Below are 23,742 nucleotides of genomic sequence, written 5' to 3'. Positions count from 1 at the left end.
TTAAAACTCAAAATTAGTAACTTGTCACCGACAAGTAATGTTTCTGGTACAGGTTGAGTCCAAAACACCAGACGCGTTTGGGATTTTTGGGAGTTTGAGGTTTTGTTCTTTGTATTATTTTGGAATATCTGTGTTTGCATATACTGTATGTACATAATGTGAGATTTTGGAGATGGGTAATCCCTGGGGAATCTGAGTGCTGCGGGAAAACACCTAAGAATGAGTTGCAGTGCTTGAGGGCAGGAAATCAGATACATAGAATTCTTTGCTCCATCTCAGCCCTCCCAGATCCAGATTACTTGTGTGCAAATGAAGCTAATATGCCTAGGCTGGGCTGGGCCAGCTCTGGTTCTTGCGCCTCCCATAGTGGTCCACCTCCAGCTCCTCTCCTTGCCTTTTTTGTCATTCTAGGTTTGAAAGTGAATCGCCTCGACATGTATGGAGAGAAATACAAACCTTTCAAGGGAATCAAGTACATGACCAAGGCTGGGAAGTTCCAAGTCCGGACCTAAGAGTTCCTCTGCCCAAAGGAAGACTTGCGTGTGCCCTCACTGTCTGACCTCTCTCTGCTCTTGTCATTTTCTGGGGCATCTCCCTGCTGTAGCTTACCTGGATTTGGCCAAGGCAGGTATCTCTTTTCTGCACTGGGCGAGCCACCACCTTTTGTTACATTTTGAGGCTCTTGGACAGAATGGAAGAGTGCATGAGAGAGTATAGTGAGAGGTTCACCAATCAGTTCTTCAGCAAATGCAGATGCTGTGCCCTCCTTCCTTTTGTGACTGGCATTTCCTTGTATCTTGGCCAACTGGAGTCCAATGCCCTGAGTGACAGGGCAAGAGGAGGAGATGTGTGGGGGCCAGGGGCAGTGATACATTGAGTCTTGGACAGTCTTCATATACATGTGTTTTTGTTAGTTTCAAAGACTGACTGGAAGAGAGCTCCATCCAACTCCTGTGCATCTTCAAAAACCTTGTCTTGGCATCTGTAGTCATTCAGTCGCTCAGCCAGATTTATGGTTCTGGGAAAAGGCTGAATAAAGGTAGTAATTTGCTTAGAGAGCTGAAGGTGGTGTGAAAGAGGCTTTAGCCCATCGCAAATTAGATCATTTCAGATGTTGTCTAGGCTGAACAGGTTTTGCAGCGTTGCGGGTAATGCTTTGAAAACCTGCCAGGCCCGTTTGCCCAAGGATGGCAATGGAGCAAAAGATTGGAGCATGTACACCTCTGGCGACACCAGCCTCTATCATGCCACCTTCAGCTCTCTGAAAAACTCTTGTCTGCCAAGGTTTCTTTTGGAGGGAGGTGTGGTAAGAAGCCTATGTACAAATCTGTGTTTCATGTTTGTAAAAAGAACCATCTGGCTAAAAGAAGGGAGTGGCAAAATTTGGGGCTTTTAGAGGCTTGTAATTTTTATTACTGTACTACAGCTCCTCCTTCTGCATGTATGTTGCACTGTTGGTTCCCCTTTCTTGCATGTGTTGCTTCGGTATAAATAGAATGTAGCTCTATGCAGGCACATGCGTGTGTAGTAGTAATAGTGTGTGCGCGCATGTGCGCCACATGCATTCTGATCTGAGTTTGTACCAATTTTGCATGGCCATAGTTTGGTTTTGGTTCTGAATTTTTGCCCCCTTCCCAACATAATAGATCCAACTTAATTTCTTTGGCATGGGAACTGTCTTGAGAATGCCCTGGAATAGTGCTGAGACCCAGCAAGCTGTGCCAGAGAATCCACAAAACATATTACTGGGCCAAAATAGTCCATGTACATGAGACATTGCTACCTTTACAATGGCAGTGTAAATGTGTTTGCTTTTGCAAGACTGCTGAGAGTGAAAGCAGCTATTATGGCACACCCAGTCAAATGAAATATATTTTTGTTACTTCACTGTAGCTATAAAGACAGGCATAATCGTCTCAACAATAATTGTGTTGAACTGTTCACCTTTAAAACTTGACTTCTCAATGTGTGCATCTTACAAGTCAATCCTCTAGCTCTGCTCTGACCTTGCTGTCCTTCTATGCTTTCTGTTTTTTAAGACTTCTGTCTTTTAATTACTTATATCATATACAAAAGTACAGTTGTCCATTGTAACAAACTAAGTCACAAAGACGTTTAAAACTGCTCTGAGAAGGAGGAGTACATTGGCAATATCATAGTCACTGGCCAATAGCCCACTGACCATACCTAACTTTTCATGGTTACTGGCAGATGCTTTTCTCCACAAGAGAAAAACATTGTTGTTTTTTTCAGGACACAAAGGCCACCAAAACCAAGATTTCATGTTTACATCTTACTTCGCCCAGACGGACCTGAGAAGTTAACAGTATCTCATAACCGTAATGCACTGTGACAGTAAAAGGTATTATTGAACTGTAGGAAGAAGTTGCAGGGGTAAGCACTTGTGACCCTACGGATGTTGTTGGGCTCCAGATCCCATTACCCCAGTCATTGGCTAGATGATGGGAGTGGTAGTCCATTGACTTCTGGGGGGCCCAAAGCCACCCATGCCTGTGTTGATACTACCTCCTTTCGGGGCTTTGGGTTGGTCTCCCACCTGGTTAAATGGTGCCCTACTAGTAAAAACATTCATGCAGTTGCTGCAAGGCTTAGATAAGAATGTTTGATTTGTTGATTATGTATTTGGCACACAGTCCTATCACAACAGAGAGTGGGGAAGGGAGTTGTACCTGCGGCTTATGCGCAGTAGGTGGGGTTGCAGCCTAAAGAATGGCCATTTTTTCCTCCTGGTTTAACCAGAAGCCAAACACTTCTCAGGTGGTCAGGTTCAGTGTGACAGTGTTTGGAACAGTGGTGTATTCCTTTCTCTTTCGTCCTGAAATATCTTGCCTTCCAGTTGGTCCTGGATTATTTTATCTGTGTTTTTATGAGTTACATTTATATCTCATCTTTCCTCCAGTGAGCTCCAGGCAGCTCCTTTGCCCCGTTTTTATCTTCACAACAATCCTGTGCAAGAAAGAGATCAGGGTGGAAGAGAGTGGCCCAAAAACACTGGGTGAGTTTTATGGCTCATTGTGGACAGGAATGTGGGTATTCTAAGTCCAGCACCCCAATAAATGCAGTCCAATACACCAACAACATGATGAAATGAACAGGTAGAGTTCATTTTAAAAATGCTTGCACAACCTTTTCTGTTGTGTTGTATGAAAATTAATGATGGGAGTGGAAGAGGTCCCTTTTGGGGAGCTTCAAGAGAGGATGGCACTTTTTCTTGTGCTCCTGTGAATTTGTTGGGAACTGTTGGAAATAGGATGCTGGACAAAATAGGCCTTTGGTCTGAACCAGCAGAGCTACTTTAGGTTTGCACCTGAGGTCTTCAACTATTTTCTAAGAGTTTATTCTGCAAGCATTCTAAACCTTTTGCTTGGCCTTTCTCCTCCCTTTCCATATCTGTTTGTTGTTTATCCATACATCCGATCTTAAAATATTTATATACAACCTTTTGTCATGGGATGGTCTGAATCCAAACCTTCTGATATATAGCATTCCTGGAGGCCAAAAGGTGTATATGTTCAAAAACAGGGTTTTATTAACTTAAGCTGAACATAGCAAAACAGATTATTTAATACCTTTAGAACACAACTCACACACTCTCCCATATTCTTGCAGGGACCAGTAGTGGCTGTCTCTCCCAGGTTACAAGAGCTAGCAATCTGGCACCCTTCACAGCGACATAAAAAGCATATCACATCCTGGCCCCTCTTCCCATGTTAGTTACTTGTGGCGCATGGAAAGTGTGAACAGGGTTGTTTGTGGCAGATTGAGATTGTAAAAAATAAAAATGAAACTACTTATTTATTAAAGGTTTCTGAGCCTGTGTTCTTTATCATTTTATTTATTAAAATATCTCCATCCCACTCTCTATTGTCAGATCTCAGACAGTCAAAACCATGCTAACAAGTTAAAACAATGTGAGTAGGATAAAAGCATATTAAACAAATTCAGCATCAGAAAAGACTACAAAACCATGTACAGATACGCTACGGACAAGAAAATAAGGATGGTGGTGATGGCGAAGATGGAGGTGATGATGTCCCAAAGGCTTTAATAGAAAGCCGTGTCTTTCTATTCTTGGCACCTAAGAGAAACCAACATTGGCATCAACTCAACCTCCAAGAGAAGCCATTCTATGATTTCCATTGCCAGTTGGACCAGTGTTATTCAACCACAAACACACATAGGACAACATTAAACCAGACTATTCAAGCAGCATCAGGAGATGCCTGTCGTTCACACACACATCAGAAAATGTGAACATCCTTGTTTTTATTTCTAGAGAACATGTTGACTAGTCAGACAGTATAAAAATAATCTCTCTAAATAGAGGGAACTGTCAAAAATGGTCCCTTTGGGGGGAAAAAGGTTTAAAGAGCAGCTTGGCTGAGTGAAACTTTGGACTCAAGCGTGGTCCCCAGTTAAAAAATAAAAAATAACATTTCTTAGCGATGCAATTTATTTCACATAACCTTGCAAGAAATCTCTTCAGTGCCTGCAAAGTTTTCTGCAGGGGGGATCCTGGGAGGTGTAGTCCAAAAAAGAACACATCCAAGCTCTGACCTTCTCTATCAATGTACCCAATGTCTTCTGGCAATGCATTTGCAGCACAATCCTATACATATCTACTCAGAAGTAAGTTCCACTCCATCCACTAGGCTGTTCTTCCTGGTACATGTATACAACGCTTTTCGCCTAAGCCATGCCTGGTCTTCTTCCAACCACTTTCTTGAATGCCTTGGTGAGGAGAGATTGTAGGACTGTTGAAGTGGCACAGAAAGCAAACCAATAACCCCAACGGTAGCTGAAGGAGGGGAGAGGATGGTCCTGTGTGAAATACAGAGCTGGGAACGGTTACTTATTGGATCGTATCATCCAGAATCCCCCAGCCAGCAGAACTACAACTTTTGTGATCATGGCCACTTGCGATGTTGGCTTGGTGATTCTGGGAGACGTAGTCCATAAAAGAAACTTCTCTAAACTTTGGCCAGGTGTGTCCCCTTTCCGACAAATGCCATGGGTCAGTCCATTCCCATGAGACCAGCTTTTCACACTGGCATCCCCTCCATTGCCTCTCCCTGATGCAAGGAGATCCTGGAGTACGTGAAACACAACAAGGCTCAGGCCTTCATGTTCTCCTCAATCCAGTCCAGGTAGCGAACCACGTTGGTGTAGACACCTGGCGTATCTTTCTTCCCGCAGCCCACGCCCCAGCTGACTATACCGAGGAGGATCATCCGGCCATCTTTCGGACAAACCAGAGGTCCTCCAGAATCGCCCTGCGGCAGAGGAGAAACCAAACCAAGTCAGCAACAACAGCTCATCATTTGTATAATTCACTGAGGTCATGTCCTTAACGTCTGAAGTGAGGCCAGACAGATCGTTTCTGGTTCCAAAATGTGTCAAAAACACCTAACTGCCAAAGCAGATGTGTGATGATGACACCACTGCTATAAATGCATGCGTTAGCAATAATAACCAGCACAAGGCTGTGATCCGGAGCAAACCCCGGGAGGTTTTAACTCTTTGCTGCAGTACTGATTTGGATTAGGAACCCCACCTCTGCTTAGTTGGTTTTTGGAAGGAGGAATGGGAACTTTCTTCCCAGTGCAAAAAGTTGACACCGAGGCTTGGACTGAGACTAGCGCTGCAGCCAGGGGCCAAAGAGTAATGCGCTCACATTCCCTGTCAAGATCCCAATCTAAATTCCCCAATTCCTGCAGGGCTGGATTTAAACTGCAAAATAATAGTAGTTCATCCAAACTGCTGACTGCATGGATCATGGTATGCCTTAGGGCAGGGGGAGCTCTTGGGATCCCAAAGTGAGGCACCAGAAGCATCCCAAAGCTTAAATATACACACAGATTTTTTTGGGGCAATCTTTTCACTTGAAAATCTCCCAAGAACACAAACCTCCAAGGAATAGGCTCAACCCTAAAAATTAACAGCTTCCCAAAGGGATGTGAGTGGATGCTGATGGCAAGAGGACACTGAGCCTGAGGTGCAGTCCTCAAAGGTGGGGACTAAAACACACAACTCAAACTAAAATCTTTTCTGCATCTTTTTTTTAAAAACACAAATAATGCCTCATAATGATGCTCATTTTTTTTAATTTTGGGGGAATGGGAATTGGTGGGGTGACAAAGGGTGTGTCTAAATGCCGCACATAGCCCACAGGCCACTCTGTCCACCTGAGTCCTTAAGGGGACCCTTAATGTTGCTGGTTGTGGGGTTACCTTGCAAGCATCATCCAGCTGCCTGGTGTCTCCTGCACACAACATGTTCTCAGTGACGGTCCTGTTTTCGAGGCGTTCAGGTTTGCATAGGCTGTCTGGATACAGCCTCACGTGTCCTTCCTTCAGACGCTCCGAGTAGAAAGGAGAAACTGTAGGAAGAAATTGAAAAGATATAGCCATGTTTGTCTGTAGAATCAGTAGGTAGAGAGATTTTGTAGCACCTTTGAGACTCACTGAAAGAAAGAAGTTGGCAACAGGAGATTTCGTAAACTTAAGTCTACTTCCTCAAGATGCATTATGCTATGTTGCCAACTTCCTCAGGTGTATGATGCTCAACTGCCAGCATATGTCTGATCTCACCATTCAGGACTAAAACAGTGGGACCTTGGTATCTGCTGGGGTTTGGTTTGCCTTTTTGAACTTATATTTTTAAAAATATTTTCAAGCCACGGATGCTTGAATCCACGGACAGAGAGAACCAACTGAACCATGTTAACATTAACCCTAGTTTATCAATATGCAGAGAGATCTTGTAGCACCTTTGAGACTCACTGAAAGAAAGAGGCTGGCAGCATCTACTTCCTCAGAAGTAGAGAGAAAGGGAAGGGCACAGATCTGTCCTTCTTAGAAACATGTATTGAAGGAACTCAGGACAAAGGGGTGAGTTATTGAGGAATGCTTTAGCTCAGAGGTGACTTTCTGAAGTCTGAGGACCCTTCTCTCTCTTCATTGCACTTTATATTAAAAAAAACCCACTGGATGACCTTTAGCAAGTCATACTGTCTCAGCTTTAAAGCAAGGCAAGGGTGCAAACCCACTCTGAACAAAACTCAGTGATAGGTTTGCCTTATGTATGAGTATATATAGAGTAGTCCTATGAGCCACCCATCGCCACTCTCCTTAGTTGCCGTTTTCAGCTTGGCAGGATTTCTTTGTTTAGTTTTGAAAACTGTGGTGCAGATGTTTGAAAAGGAGAAGGGGAATTTTCAGAATACTTAAGATGAGAATGGAAGAGGGGGAAAGTGTCATGACTTTGGGGGAATCTTAGCTTGTTCTAATGGAAGCCAGATGCTCTTCTGGTGTAAACACAGCTTAGTTACATTCGCCAATTAATAACCAGATAGGAATCTAGCTCACAGACATTTTCTTTTGCATTAAATCCAGGCCTGGAGAGATGTTTATTTAAGGAGCTGCTATCACCAAGGCCATTTTTTCAGAAGCAAATTCTAATCCAAGAAACTTTAAAGCCAAGAAGTACGAAAGCCATACTAAAACTGCCCTCGTCCCAAAGCCTTGCTGTTGTGTGCCTTCAAGTCATTTCCAACTTATGGCGACACTAAGGTGATCCCATTATGGGGTTTTCTTGGCAGGTTTCTTCAAAGGGGGGTTGCCATTGCCATTGGGCTGAGATAGTGTGACTTGCCCAAGGTCACTCAGTGCAAGCCATACCTTTCAATTTTCAAAACCATACATCATATCCTGTTTTGAGGCTACTTCAGGTCCCCAAAGGTATGCAGAGGAAGCCTGAAATGGCTTAAAAGGAAGAATCGTGCCTATGTACCAATGTAATTCAGACTAAAATCTGGAACAGATTTACTGCCCTGCTGAAATGGAAGCCACCAATGAACAGATATTGTAGGTGGGAGGACCACTGTGCTTACATTCCTCATGCTTGCCATAGCCAGAGACCTCACATTCTGTCCAGTCGGGCAGCTTGACCCCAGGTTCGGGGAGGCAGGCCGGACGGACGGAGTCGGTTTCTTCGGCACACTCATCGGAAACGGACTTCAGCTTCAGCAGTGCTGACAAAATCAAGAGAAAGGGAAAGAAGAAAAGACACATAGGATTATAAAGTGGGAAAAGACCACCAGGGCGATCCAGTCCAGCCCCATTCTGCCATGTGCGAACACTTGTCAAAGCATCCTTAACAGATGGCCATCCAGCCTCTGCTTAAAAACCTCCAAAGAAAGAGACTCCATCAAACTCTGAGGCAGCATCTTCCTGGGGCTGTCAGGAAGTTCCTCCTGAGATTAAGGTGGAATCTCTTTTCCTGTACTTTGAATCCATTGCTCCTTGTCCTAGTCTCTGAAGCCATTGAAAACAAGCCTGTTCCTTCTTTGATATGACATCCCTTCAAATGTTTAAACATGATTATCATGTTCCCCTCTTAACTTTCTTTTCATCAGGCTAAACATTCCCAGCTCCCTAAGTCTTTCCTCATAAGGCATGCTTTCCAGACCATTTTGGTTGCACTCCTTTGGACATGCTCCAGTTTCTCAACATCTTTTCTCAACTGAGGTGTCCAGAACTGGACACACTATTCTAGGTGAGACCTGACCAAAGCAGAATAGAGTGGTACTATTTCCTCCCTTGATCTAGACACTATACTCCTGTTGATGCAACCCAGAATCATGTTGGTTTCCTTGGCATTCACATCCCACTCCAGACTCATGTTCAGCCTGTGATCTACTTAGACTTCTAGATCCCTTGCACTCGAAGACCAAGAAGCTGCAGCTGGTTGCCCCAAGCCTCCAAGCAGACAAGGTGGAAAAGCCTTACCAATATCATTGTCAAAGGTTGAGTGGATAAACTCTTTATGCAGGATGTATTTCTCTACTTGGAACACCTGTTCGGTCCTTTCAGGATTCACCCGGGAAGTCCTGCCCAAAACAACTTTGAGGCGCCTGAGTGCAGGACTGTATAAAGGGAGAGAAACTTTGGTGACTGCCTCTGAAACAAGAAGCCCAGCTATCACAATTCACATAAGGCTGTGAGGGAGATCCTATTGGGAAAAATATTACCTAGAGGCTAGTCTCTGATAGGTTCGCCTTTTGTCGTTGCTGTGTGCCTTCAAGTCATTTCCTACTTATGGCAACCCATGGGGTTTTCTTGGCAATAATTGTTCAGAGGTTTGCCATTATCATCCTCTGAGGCTGAGAGAGTGTGACATGCCCAAAGTCACCCAGTAAGTTTCATGGCCAAGCTGGGATCTGAACCCTGGTCTCCAGAGTCGTAGTCCAACACTTAAACCAATACACCACTCTGGGTCTCAGATTCTCTTTAGGGTCACCATATGTTATCTTTATTTATACTCTATCTTTCCTCCAAAGCTGCTTACAGATTAAAACAAATACAACATTTAAACTCATGTCTAAATCTAGACATTTTAGTTAAAAAATTGAACCCAAAAACTTGAATCGATTTATTAACAGGTCAGTGTAAGTACTGAACTTACACTTACATTTTTGATAAGAGTTAATCAAAACTGGAAGAATCCCCTGGTGACAGGCAAGAGCATAACCTGTCCTGGAAGTACTGACTCACCTCTGCTCTCTCATCCTATTTCTGGGACCTATACTCCAAAAAAGTAATCTTTCCAAAGTCTGATCCAAATCAGGTAGTTGCCAATGCTGCTGTCAAAGGTGATACGTCACCGTTTAACTCTCAATGACCAGAAGAACAGGTTGCCTTTGCTTTCCAAGGACTTTCATGGCTAGCAAGAAGTCCAAAAAACAAAGCAGATAGACAGACAGGGCAGTCTCTTACCTGTCCACCAAGCAGTGGGCGGCTGAGAGGATCCAACAGGAACTGATCAGAATCCCACCACAGACAAAACTATCGGCTCGTGGGTACCTGGCGAAAATGGCTGCCTGCCACGGGTGGGACTGGATATGGGAATAGAGGCCTCCTTTGATCCGGAACTGGGCCACCCTTTGTCTCCGCAATCCACAGGAGGCTGCAGGTTGCAAAGAGAGAAGAGGCAGAAGAGGAAAGAATACAGAGATAAGACGGTGATCTGGTGGCCATGGCTGGCATCCTGTTAGTGACCTATACACACTTAATTTTTGCTGGTGCACATGTGGACTATTGTGTTTGCATCACAACATTAAAGCACTGCTACTCAAAGGGACAGTCCCTGGACCAGTCCTGGCCTCTGCAAGTGGTTGCTATACATGGCAAGAAAAAGAAAACATCACTCACAACAGATTGGTACGTCACAGTATTCCCATTTGAGCTTCCTGCCCTTGAGAACGTGGCACCATGGCTGGGTATCATTGTCAGGATTCCTGCAAGACATAAGAGAAACTGGTCAATGTAAATACTGTATTTTGGAAGCTGATCCTTGACTATGCGGGCTATTATTTTTGATTCTGGAAAAGATCTTGTGGGGCCTTCCAAAGGGATGAGCATCACATAGCATGAGGCGCTGGGAGATTTTATTACAGCGGAGTGGTGTCGGCGACCACCAAGCCTCTTTTAAAAAAAGAAAAAGATCTCTAAGGAGAAAGAAGGGAATCTCCTTACCGGCAGAAGTTATGGCTGCCAAGACCTAGCTGTTGAGCATTAACCTTCGAGGCAGTGTAGACTTTGCTGGCAATGATCTGGGAGTCCCATCTTAGGCAAGTGGCACCGGAGCGTGTCTGGCTATAGCTGCCTCTGTAGTCTGTGCCCCTTCCGGAGTAACAACTGTGCTTTTCTGTGGCAAGGTTGAGAAAGAAATACAATTGTCAGGTTTGCTTCTGAGTCATCGAGTCCCATATCAATTTTATGAGACATTTGTACTGGTGCATCTGTTCCAGATTTTAGTCTAAACTTTATAGGAATTATCTAAGATGCAGAAGTTTATCCCCCAAGTAGGTTCAAGTCTCTTGGATAGCACCTTTGGAGTTCAGATTCATGCTCGAAATGGATTCACTCTCCCACTGATATGGGAGCAAGTAGACACTCCTGTTAAAATAAATTCAGGAACAGCTCTGAAATGAACACTGTTCCCTCATCTTCCTTCCCAGCTGACAAATTAAAACATAAAATTAAAAATTGGTGGCAGGACACAAGCCCATTTACCTGTTGAACCTCATTACATCCAAGGACAAACCTACATAAGAGAAAAGATTTTAACAGGAGTGGCTACTCGCTGTCAGTAAATCCATTTCAAGTGTGAATCTGAACTCCAAAAGTGCTATACAAGGGGTTTTAACCTATTTGGGGGATAAAGTCTTGATGGACTTGATAGCCCTTGAGGTCTTTTCCAGTTCTGTGATTCAATTCAATTCTATCCATTTTACAGTTTGGCAACACTGAGGCTCAAATTTTGTATGATAGTAATAGGGGCAAGAGGCTAAATTTCACTTCGACATGAACACTGGATTTACAGAAATCTGCCCCAACCCACCCTTTTCATAATGCAAGCTGGTCCTTGAACTTACTGTTGGAGCAGGAAGGAATGCTGCAGTGCTCCCAGGTATATTTTCCCTCTTTGTAAATGTGGCACCAGGGTTTGTAGTCCATATCTGGGTTTCTAGAGAGGATGAGAAAAAGACAGTGGTGATCATTCTTGTATCATTACTCTTTTGGCAGACTCACCTATTTAAAAACAAAAGAAGAAACTCAGCATCAGGAATGCCCAAATAAATGTATTATGCTATAAAATAATTCACAGACATACTGTAGGTCCAAAACACACTGTTGAAACAATCCAGTTTGAGACCGCTTTAACTGCCCTGGCTCAATGCTAAGTAATCCTGGGGATTGCAGTTTATTATGGCACCAGAGCTCTCCGACAGAGAAGGCTAAATGTCTCACAAAACTAGATTTTCCAGAAATTCCTTAGCATTGAGCCAAGGCAGTTAAAGTGGTCTCAAACTGGGTTGTTTCTGCAATGTGTTTGGGACCATAGTTGGACAAAGCATTTCAAATCTTCTTGAAACAGAAAAGCTGAGAGGAAGAACTCTCTTGGTCTTTTTTCTAGGTATGTAAGCCATGCCAAGAGCCTTCCTGTTTGTACATTAAGGTATAAATGCTATGAATCAAACAAATAAAGGTAAACTGGGATACAAGGAAATATTCTGGGGCAAGAAAGTGGGTCAGGACAGTCTAAGCAGTCCGTTTTCTCACCGGCAATAGTTGTGGTTGCCAATCCCCAGCAACATGGCATTAGACCGGCGTGCGTTGTGCCGCTTATTTACTAAGGCACTGTTGTTCCAGTTTAAGCATTCAGCTCCAGTCTCAGTGATGTTCCATGTCCCTCTGTACGTTTCTCCCATGTCCTGGTAACACATTGCTTTAGTATCTGAATAAAAGGAAGCAAACAAGTTAGTTCAGTCCTCTTCTCTCAACCTTACAGTGGCATTAATCTTTACCTTAATTTTTGTTTAAATAACCTTCTGAAACAATGGAGTTTATCACACAAGACGGATCTCATGCAGAAACTTGAATTAAAGTGAAAAAACTCACAAAAGTGGGTTGCTTTTCACACAACGTTCGGGGTTTACCTGAACAGAAATTAGAAATTACCTGCAAAAGCAAGTACTTTTTCAGACGACGTTTGCATCAATGAGACATAATGTGACATTATGCAAAAGTTGACAAAACCCATTCCTTTTTACTTTCGGGAACTTCCCAAAAGTGAAGAGGAGGGTGTTTTGCCAACTTTGCGTTCAGATGAATATTGCGTCTGAAAAACAACCCGCAAAAGTGGATTTTTAAAATCCCGTTTTTGCATGGGATTTAAACAATTTGCCTTCGATTTGCCTCCATGTGATAAAGTCCAATAAGAAAGTGGCCTAAACTGGGAGGAAATCAAAATGTGCACCAGACTTTTTGCGTCTACAAAAGTAATAAGTAAAACGGATATGCAAACAGAGGGCTCTGCAATTCTCACTCCTGCTATAAACCAAAGACACACTTTCTCCCGGTGTTGCACCCATTACTAAGTCTTGACAGTGTTGCATGCCAACAACTCACCGATCTCACAGTGTTTCCCAGCAAAGCCTGGGGGGCACAAACAGATGAAGAGGCTGGGTGAGTACAACGGCTGTTGGCAGCGGCCTCCATTGAAGCACCGCGGCCTCATGCAGGCTGTGAGAGAAAGAATGAGATTATTTATGGGGTGTTTTCCCCACTTCCCATGTTCTTTAGCATCCTTTTCCCCATATCCCCCAACCTCTTAGACCCACCTTCCACAGGCACCGCATGGCAGAAGATGCCGCTGGTCTCACAGCGACAATATTCGATGCGCCTGTTCGCTTGCCGTAGCCAACTCTCCCTCTGCGGATATATCTGCTGAGTTGTCTGGTCTTTGCATACGACTACGATCGAAGGCGAGAGATAATAAAATAATAGAATAATAGGATAATAAAAATAGTAAAAAGAAAGGAAGCTCTTAGAACACAGACCTCACAGCATCACTTTCCATCCCCTAAGTACCAGAGAGATTAAAGCGCATTGAAAGCAAAAATGGTGAGCAATTGCGCAAATGATTATCACACGCCATTGAGCAAATAAAGCGATATTGGGAATGCATTGTCGCTGAAATCACGAAAGTAAAAAGATGCACATTAATGCTTCTTTGTGATCATTTTAATGGCGAGTTTTGTGAGACGTTGTGTGAAACTGTTTCACGTAATTATGCAATTTTTCCGGGACATTCATGGGATAAACTCCCAATCTCCTTCAGGTTATAAACTCTTCAGCTTCTTACCTCTTCGTACTCGCGATGTTCCTCGTGTCCCCCGTTTACTGCGAGGAGAAAGTTCCTGCCAAGAGTAAACATTTTAAAAAAATTAAAAGAAATGTCCCGTCAGAGAAAAGCAAGAGGTGTGGCAACCCCATGGATTTACTGCCATTGCAAAATCAACGACGGGGGCTTCGGCTTCTCAAACATAATCCACTTGTACTTTTTCTGTGCCTCCAAGTTGACTCTGGCTTATGGTGACCCCGTCCTAAGGTTGTCCTAGCAAGATCTGCTCAATGGGGATTTGCCATGACTTTTCTCTAAGGCCGAGAGACTGTGGCTCACCTGGTGAATTTCCACGGCTGAGTGAGGATCCAAGCCCTGTCCTTCCACAGTCCCATGTCCAACACTCAAACCGCACTCTTTAATCTACTTGTTTGTTACTTAAAACTAAAAGAGAGAGCATAGATTTACAGTACTGTACATCTACTCAAGCATTGCAAACGCGTGAATTCTCACGTGGCGAACAGACACAGCCCTGAAAAAACAAGTGTCCCTGAGAGTTTAAGGGTAAAACAGAAACATCAGTGCAAACATAGAGCTAACTTAGAGCTTAAGGGGCCTAAATACTCTAAAGGCACTGGATCCTGTCTGATCTTGGAAGCTAAGCAGGGTCAGCCCAGGTTAGTATGAGGCGCTGCAAGCTATAGTTCAGAGGAAGGAACTGGCCAAACCGCCCCTGAGTATTCCTCACCCAAGAAAACCCTATGAAACCCATGGGATTGCCATAAATCAACCAACAACTTGAAGAGACATATACACCGCTCAGAGCTTGGAAATTTTACAACATTCACTAGTGGAGTCTCCTTCCTTAGAGGTATTTAAACAGAGGCTAGATGGCCATCTGTTGGGGATGCTTTGATGGTGAGTTCCTGCATGGCAGGGCTGGACTGGGTGGCCCTTGGGGTCTCTTCCAACTCTAGGATTCTATGACTCTTGAGCACAGAATTTGAAGTCCCTCTCCAGACTCCAAAGAGCCCATAAGATGAAGGCATGACATTTAAAATGGGATCATACTGGTATAAATTTGTAGTGGCAATATACTGAAAGACTCTAGTGGCTAGGTTTGCTTTTGTCCCCCCTGCTCTTAATCTCTTTTTGCTTTCTCTTGTGTCTTTTAGTCTCTTAGGAGTCTCAGGCTGTCTCTCCGTCCCTTGTGTCCTAGGAACGTGGCAAAAAGTACTGTAAGTAATTAGATTTAATAGATTCGGATCTAGAAAGCAAATGGCATCTTCCTTCTGAGATGCCAGTGGCTAGTAGGAAAAGCCAAGGTAAACACACAAACACACCACTGATCTCTTACCTTGCACTGAAGTGTGGCAATTGTCCCCAAAAGCAAAACCAGGAGGAACTGCTGCCTCATTCTCATCTTAATGTCTTCCTTTTTAAACTTATTCCTTTAAGGCTGAATGACGGATGTCTTCGAGCAACGGAGAACCTTAAAAGCAAAACAGAGGAGAGACTTGGGAAACAGAAGAAGACTGCTAATGGAAATCTGCTACAATATTGTAAGTCCTCTCTTTGGAGGAGCTGGGCACTAGCACAAATGCATGCCTGCAAATTGACCCGGCTTCTTCAAGGAGCTTTGCAAGCTTTGGCAGAAGGGTGAAGCACAACAGATGGCAGAGGAGGACAGATCTGTCTCTTTGTGTGAGCTGAATGCAGAGCAGCAGCTGCTACAGCCCAGCAATGTTTACTGGTGGATTTAAAGCTAAGACTCAATCTGCTCAAGTAGTTTAACCCCGTCTCCAAGTGTCGCCCCTGGCTTGCCGTTTCCATCCCGGTCCCTCCCTCTGGCTGGCTGCTGAAAGTAGGTTAGTTGGCCTGGGAATGGGGCTTGTGGTCTTTGGCTCCTTCTGCTTGTCTCGGTCACTGATGCTTTCACCTCCTTGACTCACTTCCCCAGAGCCACAACAGCCTCCCTTGGCCTCTAAGTCAACCCTAAAGGGCAGACCCATTCCAGATCCTTTGGCTCCCAAACTCTGCTCCTCCAGGTGTTTTGGATTTCAACTCCTGAAGCCCCAGCCAGCTTGGCCAACAGTCTGGAATCCTGGGAGCTGAAGACCCAAGCATCCGAAAGACCAAATGCTTTGGGTGCTTACTCTTGGGTATCTACTTCTTGTTGTGTGCCTTCAAGTCGTTTCCAACTTATGGTAACTTATGGGGTTTTCTTGGCAAGATTTGTTCAGGAGAGGTTGCCATTGCCATCCTTTGAGGCTGAGAGAGTGTGGCTTTCCCAAGGTCACCCAGTGGGTTTCAAGCTTGGATTCGAACCCTGGTCTCCAGAGTCATAGTTTGATGCTCAAACCGCCACACCACATTGCCTCTGATGGTATCTACCACCCTGCCATATATTATTTCCCATCCCTTGCCTCCAAAACAGGGGAAGCATGGCTATGGTTGCCAGAGGATCCTATGCCTTTCTGCCCAGGACAGATTTTTAGGTTTGCACCCTTATCTTCAGCCTAAATATTAAGAATATTAAGAAGTACTTATAAACTGTAAAAAACAGTTTGACAGTGGAGCGGACTGCCTTGAAAGTTGGTGAGTTCTCCCTCACTGAAGGTCTTTAAACAGAGGATGGATGCCCATCTCCAAAGCATGCTTTAGCTCTGCATTTCTACATGACATGGGGTTCGACTAGATTTCCCTTGTGGTCCTTTCTGCCTCCATGATTCTATGATTGCATCCTAAGTGAGATCACTGACATCTTTTATTAATAGATATCTCTTTTTGGCTCCAGGTTCTGCACCAGAAGCTGAATATGAATGTTAGATAAGGCACACTGCTGCTTATATAATCTCTGCCAGGGATCCTTGACAGACCACAGCTGAAAAGATTTGTTATTTTAAAAAAAGATCTTTCATCCAGAGACAGGAATTTAGTCACTGCAATTTAATGGAAAGCTGATGAGAGCGGCAAAGATAATGCTGGTGGGATGGGAGCATGGCAAAAACGGATGAGTCAGCTGCTCAGAAACAAAAGCAGGATTGAGACTGGAAGAAACATCAACCAAGGTACATTCTGAACACAAGTTTAAGATTCAGGCTGTGTCCACACTGGAGGAATAACCTGGTTTGGCACTGCTTTAATTGCCTTGGCTCAAGGCTATGGAATTCTGGGAGTTGGAGTATGTTGTGGGTCCAGAGTGGAGCAGATCAATCTATGGTATATGATGATGGTTGTCCCCTTTTTAAAAATCCTCACTACAACCCTGTAAAGTGGATTAGGTACTAACTGGCCCAAAGTGACCCTGCAGAGCCATCTCCAAAACCGATAATGCAAGGCTATCTCATTCGTCTGCCATTGGCCCATTTGACTCACTGAACATTGTGGCCGGATTTCAAGTAGTGTTGTCCACATGGACCCTGACTCATCTTTTAACTTCCCACAGTGACCCAGAATGATGCTTGGTCAGGGGGCACTGTGAGGAAAAACAGTGTGGCATAGTGGTTTGAGTGTTGAACTACAACTCTAGAGACCAGGGTTCAATTCACAATTTGATCATGGAAACCCACTGGGTGACTTTAGGCATGTTGCATGCTCTCAGCCTCAGAGGAAAGCAATGATGGCAAAGCTCCTTTGAACAAATCTTGCCAAGAAAACCCCATGGCAGGTTTGCTTTAGGGTCGCCATTAGTCGGAAATGACTTGAAGGCACACAACAACAACAATGGAGTAATGTCACAGTATTAGACAGTTTCCTTCTGACGCAGGAGCCAGTTGTGCAGGAGACAGAGAGTCAACAGCTCTTACTGTTACTGAACTGAAAAGTGTTTGCTTCCCATGGTGTGCATATGTCCCAGCATTGCCTCTGGGCAAACAAATTTTGGAACCCATCCGAAAATCTTTTTTGGGCACAACAGCTGTCAGATCCCTTGTCTCCCGTCAAAGCTGTTCCCTGCTTCTATATAGGTCAAGTTTTGTTTAAGTTTGAAAGAAGCCAATCTCTTGGGATGCTTCTTGGAATTTTAGAAGTGAGTTCAAGGACTTTGTAGGGCTACAATTTAGAAAGACTTTTGTTGCTTTGTTCCACTGCCTCCATCTCACTGTCTACAAAGGAACTCTGGTTATTGGTTAATCAGATTATCCAAAACCTCATAGCTTTGGGGGCATTTTATTTTAAAGAGAGATCTTAATTGTGTCCTCTTTGGCTGTAAGCATTGGATAAATGTATAAACATATATACACACAACCATCACTTAAGGATGCCATTTTCGCTTTTATATTCACCTGGCTTCTTTTTGTTTTGCAAGGAAGAAGCAGAGGAAGTAAAATGCCAAATTCATTCCCAGTTAGGGGTACGTTTGACCAGATCCCTCAGCTGAAGGCATTTATTATGCTGACGAATTAAAATCAATAATATATTGTAATATACATGAAATTTACTTGGTAGAGATACAACAATGGCCTGTTACAGAGTGCCAAAATAAAGTTGCTTCGGGTCTCTTTGGAGGTATGCTATTTAAATGACGCATGGGTCCTAAGAGTCCTGAGGTCGCGCCAAAGCCACACTCCATTCCTAAGCACTGGAGTGCAGCTTTGGTGCAGCTTCCGGATTCTTAGGATGCATGCATCATTTAAATAGCATACCTCTAAAGAGACCCAAAGCAGCTTTATTTTGGCAGTCTGTAACAGGCCAATATTAAAATATATCAGCAGTAACATTATTCACCAAGAATTCAAAGATATAGCCATGTCAGTCTGGGAAACCAGTACACAACCAGATCTTGTAGCACCTTTGAGACTAACTGAAAGAAAGAAGTAGGAAGTATGAGGTTTCCTAGACAAGTCTACTTCCTCAGATGCACCTGGCAGATACTCCAAAGGTGCTACAAGATCTCTCTACGTAATTATTCACTAAGAAAACTCACCCACTTTTACCTGGGCATTTCACTCAGGTGGCATTGCAACTCCACCACATCCCTGATAGGTTGTTTAACTATGGAAACGGCTTTTTCATAGTTATGAGGACTGTTTGGCTTTGAATAGCGGAGGCCCAGCATCTCTGCTGGAATGCTGCCTCCTACACAACCTTTTGTCTCCTTTAGGTTTTGCTGTAAAATGCTGTGCCATGGATTTCTCCTCTGGAATGTCCCCCTGGAAGTCTGCATCACCTCCTCCTCCCCGGCCTTCAAGGGCATTTCAAAGACTTATTCTATTCCAGACTGCATTTTGATTAATTTGGAATACACTCTCGTGCTTTCAACTGTTGCCATTTCATTTGCTATTGTAATGATTCATTCGGTGAACATGGTCGGTTTTTGCGGTCTGAGTCGAATGTAAATGTAAATGAAAATAAAGCATCTTGCGGCTAATTTAGTGAGGGCTTGCTACGGCAAATCAGACTAAAACTCAGTTAAACAGGGCTTAGTAAGCAAAGGGCCAGTGTGCAGAGTTGGACTGGGAATCACTTCATTTCAGCAGTCTAATTCCAGTAAAGGAATTACTTTTGGGGCTTTTTACTTTTGCTATGCAACTGTGCAAGGATCAGTGTAGCATAGTGTTTACTTATTTATTCAATTAACTTGTATGCTGCCCTTAGGCCAATGCTGGGTCCTCTAGCACCATCTTCTGAATTCGCCCCTCCAGGAACGTCTGGAACCAATTCAAACCAGTGCCCCCAGTCCCATCCCAGAAAGGCGGCCCACAAAGATACAATGGTCAAGACTGAAAGGTCCAGCAGAACCAACAGGGACACATTCCCTCTGTCCAGTTCCCTGTGTAGTCCATCCACCAAAGGGACCAAAGCTATCTTTGTCCCATAACCAAGCTTGAATCAACATAGTAATGGATCAATCAGTTTCATCCAAGAATCTCTGGATCTGAGAAGCCAAATTATGTTCTAGGATGTTCTGAATGTTCAATTCAGACTTAGGGAGATCAGCGTTCAAATCAACTATGGAAACCCATTAGGCAGCCTTAGACAAGTCACAATCTCTCAGCTTCAGACAAAGACAATGGCAAACTTTCAATGACTGAACCTCGCCAAGAAAGCCCTAGGATGGGAACACCAGATGCCAAAGTCACCTTGAAGTCATATAACAATAGCAAAGTAGGCAGAAGAAACAGCAAAAGTGTAAATAAAATGCTGTTTTTTGCAAGGAGCGCAAAAAAAGCTGTGCCAGATTTGGAATTTGCTTCCCAAGGAATTTCACCAAGATGTCAGCATTCAATAGAGAGAAAGAGAAGCTGTCCATGTTTACATGTGGATGTTGGTCTGTACTAAAATACACATATTTTAATTGTCATTGGGTTCGTGCAACTTGTTTGAAAACACTTGTACATTTCCTTGACTCCTTGAAGCATGAAGAACAGGGCAGAAGGCATGAAGCCCTCCATCTGTTGCTGAACTACAGTGCCTATCATCCCTAGACAGCAAAATTATTGGCGAACAATGCTGGGCACTGCATCTGGAGGGCCATATGATGCCCACCTTGGTGGAAGAATATCAAATATTATTCCAAGGGACTAACGTGCTATGGATCACTTCCAATATTCTTCCAGGATGCCAACATCCACTAGTTACCAAAAAGATACTTTGCCTGGTTCCCAGCGAACAACAAGCATGTGCAAAGGAGATAAGCTATCGAATTGGATCCACATGGTGAGAAATACACAAATGTGTTTACGGGGTTAGAAACCCAGTTTGGGAGCTGCATCTCCAGTTCATAGAGGGTTGGAAGAGACCAAAGGGTTGGAAGAAGCTGATCCGAAGCCTCTGCGAAGCCCCAAAAGAAATAAACTCACTTGCAACTTCCAAAGCTGCAGCCCTAGGAGCAGGGCACACACGGCCAAGTGACTTTAAAGTGTGGTCAACATGACAAAAGATTTCAATTACAAAAATCCGGCAAGCTAAGAGAGAGTGCAGCAGTTTGCTTTTAGCGGAGTCTACAGGGAAGGGAAAGACTCTTCAGTCTTCTCTCTTTCCAATGAGTTAATGGTGCAAAGTACTTGAAGTCAGCTAAGGACAATAAGGGAAAGTGGAAGGAGGAGAGAGAGCCGGGATGTTGTAAGAGTAGCTGACAAAACTGGGTTGACAAGAGGATTAATGGGTAAGTTCCTACCAAACTGGGATGGTCTGGGTCATAAAGATGAAACTATCATACGATAGGTAGATCCTAGGTAGATCCTCCATGGTCTGACTACAATCCCCATTATCCCCAAGGAGTGTGGGAGGAAAGAATGGAAGTTAGTTAAAATTAATTAAAAGCTTTTGTTTTATACACACACACACTGTCAATATTATAAGTATGCTTATTGTCCTCAGCTTACTTCAAGTACTTTGGCTTCCCCTTCCAATAAACAGAAAGCCACTTTAATTTGCTCACTTTTAAATGCTTTTTCTGTGAATGGCACTTACAGAAAACTATTGTTATCAAACGCAAAGTAACCCATGACCTGCGACGCTCCTTCTCTATGTTTTAATCTTCCTAAAACCGTTATCAGAGAAGCTGGAGGTTGGGATCTGCTGCGTCTGCGCTTTGTCTTCCACAGTTCATTAATTCTCCAAAATGCGTCAGGAGGTTAATAAGCTGGATTTTGTATCTTTGTCTTGCATTCTGGATGGCTTCTTCAAGGTTGTAAAATAGCTAGGAACAGAGCGTATTTTGTGATACGCTCAGATTTAGGAACAAGAGAATCCTGTGGCCTCTGAAGGACTAGCAACTTGAATAAAACATGCATAGTCCATGCCATGAAAGCACATGTTTGGAAAGCGATACAGAACCCTTGCTGTTTTTGCTGCAGCAGATTAGCTCCCTCTTTAGAAATTGTTATTTGGGTTTAGATGCTTTCCTATATTTATTTATTTATTATTAATATTTTTGGACAACAGTAAAAGGGGAACAAAAAGAAAAATACAAAAACATCTTTGTCACATTTCAATTATATATCATTCATAGTTTTTGGGTGGGTTTTTTGGGCGATGTGGCCATGTTCTAGGAGAGCTTATTCCTGACGTTTCGCCAGCATCTGTGGCATCTGGCATCTTCAGAGAATCATTACATCATTCAACTATATATCATTCAACTGTTCTTATTTACATGAAATAAATGGTTGTCTATCCAGCTTTCAGTTTTTAGACTTAAACTTACAGTTTTCTAATGCAACGGCTCCCGGGTCTTTGGTTCTCCAGGTGTCTTGGGCTTTCCAAAGGGATTCAGGGAGTCGGAAGTCAAAATGATCCAAAGGTTGAGAACCACCACTCTATGGATTAAAGCCAAAAAGTGCAAGGTGTTATCGTATTACTTTTGGGAACGATGGCTACCTTTCCATGCTCTTCCAAGCCTTTTCCAGGGAAGGTTTCCAGGAAAGGAAAGAAACAATTCTAGCTAATGCGCACAAATATTGTGCGGCTTGTGGCAACCCTTCCATGGGGTTTTCTTGGCAAGTCTCTTCAGAGGGGCTTTGCCTTTGCCATCCTCTGAGGCTGAGAGAGTATGACTTGCCCATAGTCACCCACTGGATTTCCATGTCTAGCCAGGAATCGAACCCAGGTCTCCTCAGTGTCCTAGTCCAATGCTCAAACTACTACACCTTCCAATTTTATAGACGGTTAAAATAAACTGATAAAAGGGTCTCTGATTGTAAAGGGAGCTGACAGAAAATGTTCTGGGAGAAGCAAAAGGTGCGTAGATCTCCAAAATGAAATCTTACAGAACAGGAGCAAAATCTGGGACTTTCCAATCTTTTTCTCTAATCCCTCTGTTCTTCCTTTTCTAGGCACCAAATTCTTGCATTTAGCACTAATCCAGATTTAGTGAATGAGAAAATGCCAGCAGACTCATGAATAGCTCAGGTTGAAATGCCTTTGTAATCCTTCCTGCAGTCTCTGGCCACTACTGACCACTACGGAAGGCTCTTAAAACTACACTCTTAGACCATAGTTCTTGGGTTTAGAGAATACAATGGGGCTGCCTGGAAATAGACCCCCCTTTTTTTGGCAGGGGGGATGCCATAAACTCCAAATGTTTAAAACAGCATCAAACAGTCAGAAAATTGCAAACCCCCATGCTCCAAACTACAAAAAACCCTTGCTACAAACTGCAAATCCCACACTGCAAACCCCAGATGCTCCAAACTATAAAACCCTCATGCTTCAAACTGTAAATCCCAGACTGCAAAACCCCCATGATCCAAACTACAAGGTCCTCATGCTCCAAACTGCAAACCCCTCGTGTTCCAAACTACAAAACCCCCATGCTCCAAACTGCAAACCCTTCATGCTCCAAACTACAAAACCCCCATGATCCAACGTGCAGATCTCACACTACAAATGCCCCCCATGCCCCAGCATTGTGCACTGCTACAGAAGGAGCCCCAGTTACCTGCTTCTGAAGTGTGAGTTGTGGTCGTGATGCCCTGCAGGCAGCCTGCCTCCTTCCCTTGTGATGATGCTCCCAGCCTGGGATCCCACTTAAAGGGAGGCCTGGGAGGCGGTGCTCTGGCTTATTCTCCTCCTTGTCCTCCTCTCCTCCTCTTTCTGTGCAGGAGGAGGGATGATTGACCAGCCGTCCTCCTTTTCCCGGACACGTCCTCCATCTCAGCCTCCTGCCCTGGAGGGCTTCCCAAAGGTCCTCCCTTGGGAGCATCACTCGGAGCTGCAGGGATCTGCATCCCCTGGGATGCTTTTTTAGCTTTCGCTTATTTTTGCCTGAGTGCAGATGGGGCAAGATATATTATTATTATTATTATTATTATTATTATTAATGTACAAATGCTTTTCCATCATTCTGACCTTCCCAATCCTTCCTGCAATCATTCCACCTTACAGTTGGTCCTTGTGGCTCCAGAGCTCTTCGACAGAGAAGGCTGAATAGCTCACCAAACTAGAGATCCCAGAATTGCATAGCCCTGAGCCTATGGCACTTCAAGTGGGGTCAAACTGGATTATTGCTGCAGTGTGGATGCAACCCATATCTCGCAGCAGGATTGGGAAATAGGTACCAAAGTCTCTGAAGCACAACATAGCCACTTG

The 23,742-nt window shown here is 43.8% G+C and overlaps 2 protein-coding genes across 4 annotated transcripts in view; one reads left to right on the top strand and one right to left on the bottom strand.

The window, feature by feature from the left end:
* AP3M2 (adaptor related protein complex 3 subunit mu 2) overlaps positions 1-3,842 on the top strand; it is a 23,010-nt gene extending 19,168 nt beyond the window's left edge. For both annotated transcript variants that reach the window (XM_042473198.1, XM_042473197.1), the window contains exon 9: positions 412-3,842. In XM_042473198.1, the coding sequence (XP_042329132.1) occupies positions 412-512 (101 nt within the window). In that variant the 3' untranslated portion in view covers positions 513-3,842. The remainder of the gene's footprint in view (positions 1-411) is intronic.
* PLAT (plasminogen activator, tissue type) lies at positions 3,841-23,742 on the bottom strand. Of its 2 annotated transcripts, XM_042473195.1 has the most exons (15): positions 23,093-23,742; positions 21,860-21,971; positions 15,068-15,202; positions 13,732-13,786; positions 13,208-13,339; positions 12,996-13,109; positions 12,147-12,321; positions 11,459-11,550; positions 10,557-10,728; positions 10,233-10,318; positions 9,798-9,987; positions 8,811-8,947; positions 7,913-8,053; positions 6,252-6,400; positions 3,841-5,294 (listed from the first exon to the last, which is right to left on the bottom strand). In XM_042473195.1, exons 3-15 carry the CDS (start codon positions 15,131-15,133, stop codon positions 5,136-5,138), a joined length of 1,668 nt encoding a protein of 555 aa, XP_042329129.1. In that variant the 5' UTR covers positions 15,134-15,202; positions 21,860-21,971; positions 23,093-23,742; the 3' UTR covers positions 3,841-5,135. The 2 variants fall into 2 exon arrangements, with proteins under 2 accessions (XP_042329129.1, XP_042329130.1); XM_042473196.1 differs by lacking the exons at positions 21,860-21,971; positions 23,093-23,742 and adding an exon at positions 17,997-18,071.

Source organism: Sceloporus undulatus, chromosome 6 (genome assembly GCF_019175285.1).
Source record: "Sceloporus undulatus isolate JIND9_A2432 ecotype Alabama chromosome 6, SceUnd_v1.1, whole genome shotgun sequence".
Classification (NCBI taxonomy): domain Eukaryota; kingdom Metazoa; phylum Chordata; class Lepidosauria; order Squamata; family Phrynosomatidae; genus Sceloporus; species Sceloporus undulatus.
The sequence above is the reverse complement of the archived record's forward strand: the minus strand, read 5'-3'. Positions and strand labels throughout refer to the sequence as shown.

What these genes read in the sequence shown, in the direction of transcription:
- PLAT (XM_042473195.1), bottom strand. Translation starts at nt 15,133, where the DNA reads ATGAGAATGAGGCAGCAGTTCCTCCTGGTTTTGCTTTTGGGGACAATT. An exon ending in TTGCCACACTTCAGTGCAAG is followed by an intron (nt 13,787 to 15,067) that starts GTAAGAGATCAG and finishes TACTCTTGGCAG; the next exon opens with GAACTTTCTCCTCGCAGTAA. An exon ending in AGCTGGATGATGCTTGCAAG is followed by an intron (nt 5,295 to 6,251) that starts GTAACCCCACAA and finishes CCTCTGCCGCAG; the next exon opens with GGCGATTCTGGAGGACCTCT.